This window comes from Arachis duranensis, chromosome 8 (assembly GCF_000817695.3).
Source record: "Arachis duranensis cultivar V14167 chromosome 8, aradu.V14167.gnm2.J7QH, whole genome shotgun sequence".
Lineage (NCBI taxonomy): Eukaryota > Viridiplantae > Streptophyta > Magnoliopsida > Fabales > Fabaceae > Arachis > Arachis duranensis.
Genome location: NC_029779.3, coordinates 6,564,088 through 6,577,177, shown reverse-complemented (window position 1 = coordinate 6,577,177; position 13,090 = coordinate 6,564,088). Strand labels below are relative to the sequence as shown.

The window sequence follows — 13,090 nt, the reverse complement described above, 5'->3', positions numbered from 1 at the left end:
TAGAGGTTTATGGAGAGGCAGGATTGTATATATGTACTTTTGGGTTTTGGATATATATGTATATATGTGTAAATATTCTCCGGCCAGTCTTGACTTCGCAGGCTGAGTTAGGAGCTTGATATTATGTATCTTTGGCACTCTATTCCCACTTCTGTTATCTTGTGTTAAATAGTTATGGTTTTCTTAGCATGTAAGCTAACTCGTTCCTTGAGCGTAGCGCCTTTATTGTGCGATTTTTTATTTCCCCCTTTTCTTCAAGGCTCCTAGCATACCATAATTCTTCTGCTATTATATGTACTCATTTTATTTTAGAGGTCGTAATACCTCACCACCTTCGTTTTACGACTTAAGCGTAAAGCTTAGTGTGGTAGGGTGTTACAAATGACGTTCTGACTTGTCAAGTCGGGAAAAACAAATTCTCTCCTTAGGATCAGCGACTACGATCTCATATTTATTCTCATTCTTCCAATCTCTACACAACCTATGTTGTCTACAGAAAGTCTCGACATATTTATTATCAATAACAGGGCAGCAGAAATCATGGTAATATCTATCCAATCTAGGTCAGACGGGACTTTAGATGACATGTTAAGTATTATTGAACGAGACATAAAGCTATACATACAATACAACAAAAGAAAATCATCACAACAAGTCAGAAATGCGGGCACAGCAACACAAACATTCAAATAAATTCACAAGAAATCGGATCATCCCCAACAAGGTAAAAGAATTCCATGATTCTTAAACTCTCTTACAAACTAAGCAGACAAACTGCATTGCAAAAGATGGAAATGGCGTTGTTTTTACAAGAATGAAATGACACCATTTGGGGAAAACACAAAGCGATACCCCATATTCAAACACACAAATTTACAGCAACAAAAATCCAAGCAAAGGAACAAATCTTCAAAACTTAAGAGAAAGAATGCAGAATCGCCAATTAACTATGAAGGAACATCAACAAAAAATCATTTTTCACACAAGCATCAAAATGATAATATTAGAAGTGCTTCATTCTCGACAAAATAAGGTTGCAAAAAATAAAAGGAAGACCAATCTTGAGGAGGATTGAATAGTAGTATATACGCAATAGCAAAGCACGTACGTTCCAAACACCTTCAAAGCATGAACAAAAAATTCCAACTAGAAATTTAAGATAGAAAAATACGATGAACCTTGAGAGAGAATGAAAACAAAAAGATTTAGAAGAATAAGCGAAAAAGGAGAAAGAGAAAGTGGTTTGAGTATTTATAAGACTCAAGGGACAAAAGGATAAGTTCACCATTCTCATTTATGACATGCATGGTTATAAAAGTTGCCGTAGAGAAATGTACAAACAATTGCAAAAAGACACGACGGTTCAGGTTCATAAAACACGTCGAGTACCCGACTAACCCCTAGAAAGACGGTGTACCCAACTTGATGCACCAACACCACAAGAGACCAGTCCGACCTACAAATGCTTAAGCCCGACCTCATGAAACTCGGACTCAAGTTAGGGTACTATTCATACCCTGGCTCAAAAACACAGCTAGACCTAAGATGAATAAATCCTAATTAAGATATCTGATCTAGTCAACATCTACCCGACCCCATAGAGGTTGGACACAGCGACAAGAGTCTGGCCCTACTTATCCAAATAAGTAACTGACTCCCAATATGTCTCCTATTAATCTAAAAGGGAGATCTCAATAACTTCTCTGGCAAAAGGGAACGGTTATCCACCATCAAAGGTGAAACTATTCTAAAGGTGATTATCAATTCTACTATAAATACATTGATACGCTCAGGTATATTCAAAACTCAATCTACTAAAAACCTGCTAAAACCCTTGTTAACTTAAGTATCGGAGTTCCTTGCAAGTACCACTCCCCACCTTCACCAAGACGTCAGACGATGACACTTCAACACCAGAAGACGTCGGACTCAACCCCAAAGGGAACTTGGACCTCACGTTCAGGCCTAAATCACCATTTCAGGTAACCCCCAGAATAATCATAAACCGAATCAGTATTTGAGAAGTAGGGTTTTATTTAATTAAATTTAATTTTTTTCAGAGACTCATTTGTTATTTATACTTTTAAAGTTATTTTTATCAATATTAAAATTTTTTAGATATTATTTTGATAATTTATTTTAAAATAATAGTATTTGTAACTGAATATAAGTTATTGCAAAATTTAAAGTTTTTTAACAAAAATTATTATTTAAGCGTAATTACCAAAATGCCGCTCATCACTAAATATAGAATTAGACACTATTTTCAACAATTTAACTAATTATATATTAAATTTATAATATTCGTTTGATTTTCAAAAATGATTTAGATAATTTAAATTTATTAACAATAGCATAGTGTCAATATTTTAAATACTAAAATAGAGGCTATATTCGTCGATTTTAAAAAAAAGTACTCCCGATTAAATTTTTGTCGACAATGTGACGATAATAGAAAAATATTTTAATGTCAGTATAATAATAGATGACTTAGCTATCAATTTTAATATTTTATTTTTAATTATCTTTTTTAAACTGTATTCGACAACAAATTGTCAAAAAATATCGACAAAAATAGTGACCATAAATTTTTGGCGTGAAAAAATACTTTCCTTTTTGTGGCCCTTTAATTAAATATTTTTTAGAAAGAGAAATACTAGATAACCACTTAAATTTATTGTTTTCGACTATCACTTTTAGCTATCAATCTAATTTTTTTAATTTAATTATTTAACAATATATTTTAGCCCATACTTTTAAACATTAATAGTTAATTGATGACCAAAAATAATAAATTCAAATGACCCTATAATATTTCTCTTTTAAAAATATCAAAAGATCAATTTATTCGTTAATTTTACTAAGAACTAATTTATAAATCTTTTACTGTACACTAATTTTTTTTTCAAAGGTAAATTATTTTATTCAACTGGATAAAATAGACATTGTCCATTACTAGGACAGCAATACATGAATTTGAGATCTCCCAAAAGTTCTTTAACGAGCAAAAACGCAAAAGCTTAGGAAAAGAAGATGAAACACTCCAGTAGAAAAATTAAGGTATGTGGCCTTGCATGTCTTGAAGAAGGTTGCTAGCTGAAGTAAGAATATGTTCTATTCCTTCATTATCATTTTCAAAGATGAGTGGGTTTCCAACACATAATCACCAGCATCTGAAAGTCACGGTTGTTGCTTCTCCGCCTCTTGAGCTTGCCTACACTTTTCGACCACGTTCGCCAGAAAGAGAAGGACCCATCTCCACAAACCAACCCAGGTAATGAACTTCTATTCCAGGCCTCCTTCGATTTTTGGCAGAAGAATAAACAGTGACTAATGGTTTCTGGGCTGAGATTGCAGCGCCTACAGAAAGGGGATATTGTGTGGATGCGACGGTGGAGGTTCTCCAGAACCGGGAGCTTCTCGTGCAAACATCGCCAGAGAAAAAATTTGATTTTTGGGAGTAGGGGCATTTTTCAGAGCTCCAACCATGTGTCTTTGTGCTGCATCAATTCGAGGCAGTATTCAATTGGAGAGTGATAGAATAGGTAGGCAATTTGGTAACCTGAGCTGACTTTATATTTTTCGCTTTTGGTTCTGGTCCAAAATAAGTGATCATCACCTTCCTCAATTTTTATTAACGAAATACAATTAGCCATGTCTGAAGAGAAAATATTGTTGATTAATTCCAAGTTCCATTGTTTGCTAGACATGATTAGCTCATTCACCCATGGTACTTCCATAATCTGATTGCTGATGACTGAGCTGTGTGGGACAAGAAAAGGTTGGGATGTAGCTATCCACGGATCTTGAAAAATGCGAATGCTGTTACCATTGCCCACCTTCCAACATATGCCTTTTTCTAGGACTTTGCGGTCCTCCAAAAGGCTTCTCCAGTCCCAAGAAGGTTGGTTTCCTGTCTCTGCTCTCATGATATTGTTGTAACGATAGTACTTGCCTTTGAAAATTTTGGACAACAATGATTGAGGTTGCATAGTTAGTTTCCAGCATTGTTTAGTTAGTAGCGCTAGGTTCTGAGCTCGCAGGTCTTTAAAACCAAGGCCACCCTATTTCTTTGGTCTAGACATGGTGTCCCAACTAATCCACGCCATCTTTCTTTCTGTTCCTTTTTGCCCCTACCAAAATTGGGTGAGAATACTGTGAATCTCACAAATTAAAGTATCTGGAAGTCTGCAGTAAGAGAGTGTGTAAATAGGAATGGCCTCCCCGACTGCCTTAATTAGTACATGTCTACCTGACGTAGATAGTAAGTGTCGTTTCCACCCCTGGATCTTTTTTCTCACTTTTTCTTTAATAGCCCCAAATGTCTCCTTTTTTGACCGATTAACCGTTGAAGGGAGCCCCAAATACTTGTCCTGTGCTCCTATGTGTCAATGTTGAGCCTGTTAGCCAAGGCAATTCTCATTTCTCCCAGGGTATTGTTGCTAAAAAACACAGTTGATTTAGATAAGTTTACTTTCTAACCACTAAAACTTTCATATAGAGTAAGAATCTTCAGGATATTATAACAGCCGTCCTCTGAGGCCCTACTAAATAGGATAGAGTCATCTACGAAGAGTAGATGATTGATAGGAGGGCATCTTCTATTGATCTGGACACCAGAGATAAGACGGTTTTGCTCTGCCTTGTTCAGCAGAAAGGACAAACCTTCTGCACAAAATAGAAAAAGATACGGTGATAGAGGGTCTCCTTGTCGGATTCTTCTATTTGGCTTAAAAAAATCAAAGGGTTGACCTTCAACAACAATAGAGTAAGAAACTGTAGTCACCACCTCCTGAATCCAACCTATCCATCTAGGATCAAATCCTAACTTTTGAGGCATGAACCATAAAAAATGCCATTCCACTCTATTGTAGGCCTTACTCATATCAAGCTTTACGGCCATTTTAGTATTCAAGCCCGTCTTCTTGGTTTTCAAGTAATGCATACATTCATGAGCTATAAGTATATTATCACTAATTAGTCTTCCTTTTAAGAAAGCACTTTGATTAGGACTAATTAGTTTATTCATGATACTCTGTAGCCAATGAACAATCACTTTAGAAATAAATTTATAAACCACAGAAGATAAACTAATCGGCCTGACATGTGTCATGTTTATAGCATTCGGAACCTTGGGGATTAAACAAATCTGTGTGTGGTTGAAACTCTTGAGTATTCTACCTCCAATAAAGAAGCTTCTCACCGCTCGAAACACATCCCCAGCCACAATGCCCCAGTAATAATGGAAGAACTTTGCTGTGAACCCATCATCACTGGGTGCACTTTCAGAGTACACACTAAACACAGCCCGTTTGACTTCTTCTAGGAAAACTGGTCGTAGTAGTCTTCTATTCATGGCTGAAGAAACTTTGGGAAGAAAGTCTTCAAATTCCACTTCCGGATCAGTTGAGTTGGTAGAAGAAAATATATCTCTAAAATAGTCTTCTGCAACTAAGGCTATATCAGCTCGAGATCGAGGTAGCAAAGCTCCTATCATTCCGTTCCAATTTCCAGATTTTATTACGCCGAACCCGGGATTAAAAATATTGGTGGAAGAATTTAGTGTTCTTATCCCTTTCCTTCAGCCATTTTATCCGAGACTTCTCTTTCTAATAGCTCTCCTCCCTACCATAAGCGTCCTCTAGCATGTTTTTCAGCTCCCCAACCTCAATTTCTCCATTAATCATTGTCTCTCTAAACTCTTCTATTTTTTTGAGAATCTCCTCTATTTCAATTTTAGAATTAGATTTGGATGTTTGCTGCCATTGCACAAGACGATGTTTGCAGAGTTTCAGTTTTTGAGCTAGAACAAATATCGCAGAATCTTTAAAGTAAGAGTTCCAGGCCTTAATAAACAACTCTACCAGGTAACTAATTAGGAGGTGCAACTAATTGCAACTAGCTAGTAAAAAAAAGATATTCTTTAACAAAAAAAATAGTACCCCAACTCAAAAGTCACCCTAATTTCACTTTCACTCTCTAAAAAAAAAGCAACTATCAAAAACAAAAAGAACATCCCAAATGTAAAAAAAATAGACATTCAAAATTATTGTAAAAAATTATTTAAAATTCTTTCAATTATGGTAAAGAAAAACACATTAGTTTCGAATATAGAAATATCCAAAACCTAACAAAAGAGAGATATCCAAAATTATTTAAAAAAAAAAACAAAACCTAACAAACGAGATATCTAAAATTATTGGAAAAAGATCATTCGAAAATTGAGAGAAAAAATATTTAAAATTATTAAAAAATTCAAAACCTAAAAAGAAGAAACATAAAAAACATAAAAAAAGAAACATTCAAAATATATAATAATAAAAAAATCTGAAACATAACAAAAAATATAAAAAATCAATGTAAAACATTACTTAAAACTCTTTTAATTATAGTAAACGGATATAGAAACATCTAAAACCTAACAAAAGAGAGACATCCAAATTTATTTAAAAAAAATTCAAATCTAACAAAACAAGACATCCAAAATTATTGGAAAAAGAATATAAAAAAACATCTAAAACTATTAAAAAAAAGAACATTCAAAACATACGACAAAAACACATCCAAAACCTAAGAGAAAGAAATATTCAAAATTAGTAAAAGCATCATCTAAAACTTAAAAGAAGAAGAAGAAGAATGCTCGGCGGAAGAGGGCGCAACGTCGCAGGACGACGAATTACAGGGAGAAGCGTCACGACACGAGGAATTGCAACGGAAGGCATGCGCGTTGTTGTGAAAGGGTTTGGAAGGGAGGGCGCGGTGTCGCCGGGTGACGAGTTGCAGAGAAAAATCGTCGTGACACAGAATTGTAAAGGGAGGGGCGCACATCGCGGCACGAGAAATTGCAGGATCAGGCACACGCGCCGCGGCGAGAAGGTTTTGGGAGGAGGGCGCGGGTTGCTGGATGACAAGTTGAGGATGGAGAGAAGCGTGGCATCGCGATTTGAATGATTAGGACATTCTAAAATTTTGTAATTAAGTTTTCGTTTTTTGAAAAGTGAATTATTAGATAATTAATTTGGCTGTATGTAGAGTTTAGTACTTAAACTTTTTTAACGACAAATTAAAAATAAAAATTTAGGTGCAGCACGTGAAGTTAATAAAAAAAATAGTTTGACGATAAATTTAGTTAATTATCGCTTTAGGTAAAATTAGCTGAGTTTTCATCTAAAATAAATGCTATGATACTTATTATTTTATACCTAAATTACTAAAAAAGATAAATAAATAATATTTAATAAATTTTACATGATTTATTTTTTATTTTAAATATTTTATTTTTTATTTTAAAAAAAATTAAACAATTTAAACACCATAATAAAGCCACGTAAAACTCACCTTCATCCAAATTAAATTTCAAAATAACAAATACTCTTCCTTCTTTTAAGAAAGCTTCTTTCCCACAAATCCCAAACCCTTTTTAAGTTTTAACACAATAACACCTTTCCCCTTCTAACCCTAAACACAGACCGAAACTCTCAATCAGCTGCTGTTGCCTTCCTGCTTCGTGCCCTCGCACCTCCGTCAGCCTCCGACGCGTTCGCCCCTCTGATGCGTCCACCTCTACTCTGTCGCGTCTGCCTTTGATCCTCACGTGGGATTCTTCCTCTCGTCGCGTCCAGCTACTCGCCGAGTTGCTGTCTCTCTCCGTCTCCCCTATCTCTCCTTTGGGTTTGAGCGGTACATCTCCTTCACCTTATCCCAATTGCCTTCTAATGTGTAATGTGCAAATATTTTTAATGCATAACTCTGAAGTAACAATTCAGCTAAAATATTACTGATTATGTTCAGAGATAATCATAAATCTTAAAAGTAAATAAATAAATAAGTAATTTTTAATCGAAATTGGGGGAAGAGTGACCCTTTATAATACTCTGCACACACACATAAGTACTCCGCTAATCACTCATCACTAATCACTGTATATTTTTTTGTTTTTAAGTCAAATAACATGAAATTAAGCATCTTTGGAAACTTTTACCCAATTCTCTAGTTCATCTTCTTCGGATATTTCTTCGATTTCTTCTGCTTTGGTTATGGTTGTTAAATAATATGCGAATTCTAAGACCATGGGACGTTTCATGAATTTCTTGTGTTAAGGTTTAGTATATGTTATAGTTATACTTAGTAGCTAGCATCCTATATCATTTGCATTTATTGATTCTAATGTGCTTTCAGCTTTATCTTTTCATTATTGTAATGTATTGTTTAAGAAAGCAAATTTCATAGGTCATTTTCCTTTGTAAATCATTTTGAGAATATATATTATTAGTCATATTTAAATTAGATAATAGAAATGCTAATTGTTGATGTATTCTTGATTATGATGAGTTATTGTTATTATGAATTTATGATTAAATAGGTAATTAATTTATATGGTATTTATAAATATCATTAACCACTTAGTTCACTCAATTTAAGTTAGGATCCAACAAATAAGTTTACAAAGCAAAACATATAAGTCCTAATATAACTTAAAATTTAGGAACTTAGATGACATATTTTCAACCTTGAATAAGGTCTAGTAATTTAGTACAAACTAGAATTTTATGTTTTGATTTGAATAAGTTGGAGGTTTTAGAGTGGTTTTGGACTTTGGATTAATATCTTGGTTAGAAGCAAAGCTTAGGTAATATTTAATCTCAATTAATCTAAGAGTGGAGTTAGAAAGAGAACATCAATGGTCCTAGAACCTTTCCTTAAGGATGACTAAAATATAGAAAAATTAGATTGAGAAGTTCAGCTACGGTAAACTTAAATTTAAGGATCAAATGACGGATTAAGTAACTTTGAGTGATTGGTATCATTATGGGTAAGTAATTTAAGTTTGAAATCTTTTTAGACTAAAATCTTTAAAATGGTCTTGGAACAAAGTCATATATATGACTTGTATATTATTTGAATTAGCGCAAATGACTAGTATTAATTTTACTTTTCTGCATGTAATTAATGATTTTCTAGACTGATTTAGAGAGTCATTTGCTTATTTATTGAAGAAACAATGCAAGGTCATCATGATGATCATACAAAGGAAATAGATGGCTCAAAGAAAAATTTGAAGACCAACAGCACACCAAAAGAAAGAACTAGCTCAAAAGAAATCTCAGCTTGAAGCTTACTCAAGAAGCACTTGTGAAGATAATGTTTTTGTGTTAAAGCTTGTGTGTTTCAATTGTTTGTATGTTTGGAACATGTTCTGTTCTTTGATGCTGTTGGATTTGATCTAAAGTAAATAATGTTTTATGTTGTTTTTAATTTTCTATTTTCATTTGTTACATTTGCAGGGGAGAGGAAATAATTGATGACAACAATGATAGTAACAAATGTTAGAAGATACAAGTTTCTTTGATTATTACATCCTAGAAGAGTCAAGAATATTTTGGTGTACTTGAACTTTTTAAAGTTCTCTGTTATTGGATTTATAATGCTATATAACACTAATGGTAGGAGAAAGTTGTATTTAGTTGAACACGTAGTTTGTGTGTATATATATATTGTGTTTAAAAAATTGTTACAAAATATTACTTGTTTTTCTTTTTTTGTTACAAATACTTTTCTGTGACAAAAAAGAAATTGTTATGAAATCATTTGGTAACAAAATTAGCAAATTTTGTAACAAATATTTTTGATACAATTGCTAGTTTTTCTTGTAGTGAAGGTGATTTGGGCTAATTCTCTTTCTTTATATATGCGTTCAGAAACTCTCAGACCTTGATAATGGCAGATCTCAAAGAGCGGCTACTTCCACCAAAACCTGCATCAGCTTTAAATGTAAGAGAGACTGCTAATCGACCATCTGCCTCTGGAAGGCTACCTTTTCAAGGTATGGATGTTCTTGGGCTAAAGAAGCGAGGTCAAGGTATCCGATCATGGATTCGTGTTGACACATCTGGGAACTCCCAAGCAATTGAAGTAGACAAGTTTACAATGATGCGACGTTGTGATCTACCTGCTCGTGATCTTCGCCTTCTTGATCCTCTGTTTGTATACCCCTCAACGATCCTTGGTAGAGAAAAGGCTATTGTTGTAAATCTAGAGCAGATACGGTGTATTATTACGGCAGATGAGGTTCTTCTCTTGAATTCCCTTGATAGTTATGTACTGCACTATGTGATGGAGCTACAACGACGGTTGACAACTGGGGTAGGTGAGGTCTGGCAGTCGGACGGTTCTGACATGAGCCGAAGGAGGGGAAGTAGGACTTTTGAAAATGTCATTAGCAACACTTCCCCTGATTATTTGCCGTTTGAGTTTAGGGCTCTTGAAGTTGCCCTGGAAGCGGCATGCACATTTCTTGACTCTCAGGTTTGTAGGAGTACAAACATAGGGGCTTATTTCTGTTTATGTTTGAAATTATGATATTTCTTTCTTTCTTTATTTCTGGGTAGTTTATCATATTAAGTTTAAATGAACATGTAGATAATCTTAATAATCTTGCCATGCATATTATATGTTATTTTGATTTGATGCATACCCAGAAAGCCCTTTTTGGGAAAGAGGAGAGGAGACCAAGTCCTCAGAATCATTTGTTCCAATGTTTTAGATGAAACCATTATCTGTACCATTACTTTGTTTCAGTTGGATCTTAGAGATTCTATATTATTTAGATTTTTACCCTTACTCCTTTATATGCCCTGATATAAGTTTGTTTGTTTGTTTGTTTGTTTGTTCTTTCCGTATGGATAGCCTTACCTCACCTTATGTCATGTTCATGTAATGGGAGGATGGCTTGGCCATGAAGTAACTTCAACAAGTGCCACTTCCATAGTTCCCTTCTTGGCTTACCATTTTAATTTCATGTGTAATGTAGCAAAAGTGTAGCTTCCATGATTTGTTGGTGGTATAAATGTCTCAGCGTTTCTTATTTAATAACTTAAAAGAATGAAAAGAGACCGAAGAAATAAACAAAGTAGGAAGCAAATATGAACGTGCATTTCTCCCCATCCATTTCTGAATTCTTGATCCAATATACTTGCATGGAATATTTCTTTCTTTTCTTTACACGTCCTGGTTCATTTGATTTTGTTAAATTAGTTTGTAATACTATCATTTTTGTTCTGGCAATTTTCAAAGGCAGCAGAGTTAGAAATTGAGGCTTATCCTTTGCTGGATGAATTAACATCAAAGATCAGTACTCTTAATTTAGAACGTGTTCGTCGACTGAAAAGCAGACTTGTTGCACTGACTAGGAGGGTTCAAAAGGTGGTATTGATCTATATTTTCTTCTTCGTTTACACGATTGCTAATGGAAGGTACCACATTTTGGATCTTACTACATTTTGATGTTGTCTTTTACTTGATGGATATATTCAGGTTAGAGATGAAATAGAGCAACTTATGGATGATGATGGTGATATGGCCGAAATGTACCTTACGGAGAAGAAAAGACGGATGGAGTTATCATTTTGTGGAGATCAGTCGTTGGTTGGATATAGGTCTCTTGATGGTGCATCTATTTCTGCCCCCGTTTCTCCTGTTTCATCACCTCCTGATTCTCGAAGGCTTGAAAAGAGTTTGAGCATTGCTAGGAGTCGACATGAGAGCTCGAGGAGCACTGAGAGTACCACCGAAAGTATAGAAGAGCTTGAGATGTTGCTAGAAGCATACTTTGTTGTCATTGACAGCACGCTAAACAAGTTGACATCAGTAAGCAGTGTTGTTTTTGCTAACCTTTTTCTATCTAGCTTCATCACAGTTTATCAATTCATGTTTCTTGTTTCAGTTGAAAGAGTACATTGATGATACGGAAGATTTTATCAACATTCAACTGGTGTGTTTTTTTTATCCTTTCACTTTCATAGTTACCCAAAGGTTCATGTCAATTTCATTTTTCCTGATATGGTCATGTAAACTATTGTGCATGCAAATGAACACACATGTTAATGTTCACACAACCAATACATTATTGGGGGAGAGGGCACTCTAAATTTTGTTATTTGAACCAAAATGGTAAAATAATAGGTGTATGAGATTTTGATGTGACATTGCTGATCATTGACGAGTTCTAGGGGTGAAAAGAACAAATGGCCATATACCAGTGAACTGATTTATAGCTTAATAAATCTAGGAGCAGCTGAGCTGACTTCTTTTTATTACAGGATAACGTGCGTAATCAGCTTATCCAGTTTGAGCTTTTGCTCACAACTGCAACATTTGTTGTTGCCATCTTTGGTGTGGTGGCAGGAATCTTTGGGATGAATTTTGAAATCCCATTATTTGATGAACCCACTGCATTCCATTGGGTCCTTATAATTACAGGAGTTTGTGGAGTCTGCATATTTTGTGCATTTGTTTGGTTCTTCAAGTACAGAAGACTCATGCCCCTGTAGACTGCAGCAGTAAGCGAAGCTAAGGTAGACCACCATCTGAAGAAAGATTAAGCAATTGCCTCCTTGCCATTAATTTTATGCCTTCAGCATGAAATGATAGAAATAAAAGGAAAGAGCTGCTCCTAAAAAGTGCATTCTTTCAATTCAATTTTGCATAAAATTTTAGGCGATCGGTATGATATTTCATTCAGCAATGTCTGTAATTTAAGACTGAGTAACTAGTTGAATTGTCATAGCCAAACTTCTTGGTCTCGAATTCACCATATATTATATGTCAGTCAAATTTAAATTTAAATGTTGCGAAGAAAAGCTAGGTGATGAAATGGAGCTAGAGCTGTGACGTTGTATATATGAAATAATAATGATTTTTTATTTTATTTTATTTTATTTTCATATTCACGGAGAAGAAAGGCTAAGAACCACAGGCCAACCCAAAGTCAACCGCATGCTCAGGTGCCCAAGAAATTAATAGAATAACTAGTTTGATGGTTGGTACTAGACGGCCTTTGACTGTTAGGTTATAAAGAAAACCACTCTTGCAAGTGTTATTATTAATTATTTAAAACCGGTCCAGAAAATTATCACTGGAAGCAAAGCAGAATGGAATTGAATTTTAGTGATGATGAATATGACTCTCAGGTGTGAGTCTTCAGCATCATCACCTCCTACACCACCCTCTCCTCTTCCCATAAGTTTCGGGCCCGGCAACCTGAGATACTCCTTTTCTGCATCTTCAACTCCTTCGCCGCCCTTCTCGCCGC

At 34.8% G+C, this 13,090-nt stretch overlaps 1 protein-coding gene across 11 annotated transcripts; it reads left to right on the top strand.

The window, feature by feature from the left end:
* The first annotated feature begins 7,397 nt into the window (after positions 1-7,397).
* Positions 7,398-12,711, top strand: LOC107460396 (magnesium transporter MRS2-1). 11 transcript variants are annotated; one of them, XM_052252680.1, is made up of 8 exons: positions 7,398-7,680; positions 9,009-9,178; positions 9,285-9,443; positions 9,699-10,305; positions 11,074-11,205; positions 11,314-11,646; positions 11,723-11,770; positions 12,099-12,711. In XM_052252680.1, the coding sequence occupies exons 4-8, from the start codon at positions 9,718-9,720 to the stop codon at positions 12,327-12,329; spliced, it is 1,332 nt and encodes a 443-aa protein (XP_052108640.1). In that variant the 5' UTR covers positions 7,398-7,680; positions 9,009-9,178; positions 9,285-9,443; positions 9,699-9,717; the 3' UTR covers positions 12,330-12,711. The 11 variants fall into 11 exon arrangements, with proteins under 11 accessions (XP_052108640.1, XP_052108639.1, XP_052108642.1 ...); XM_052252679.1 differs by having other exon boundaries at positions 8,997-9,132; XM_052252682.1 differs by having other exon boundaries at positions 8,997-9,161; positions 9,285-9,325.
* Positions 12,712-13,090: the final 379 nt, after the last annotated feature.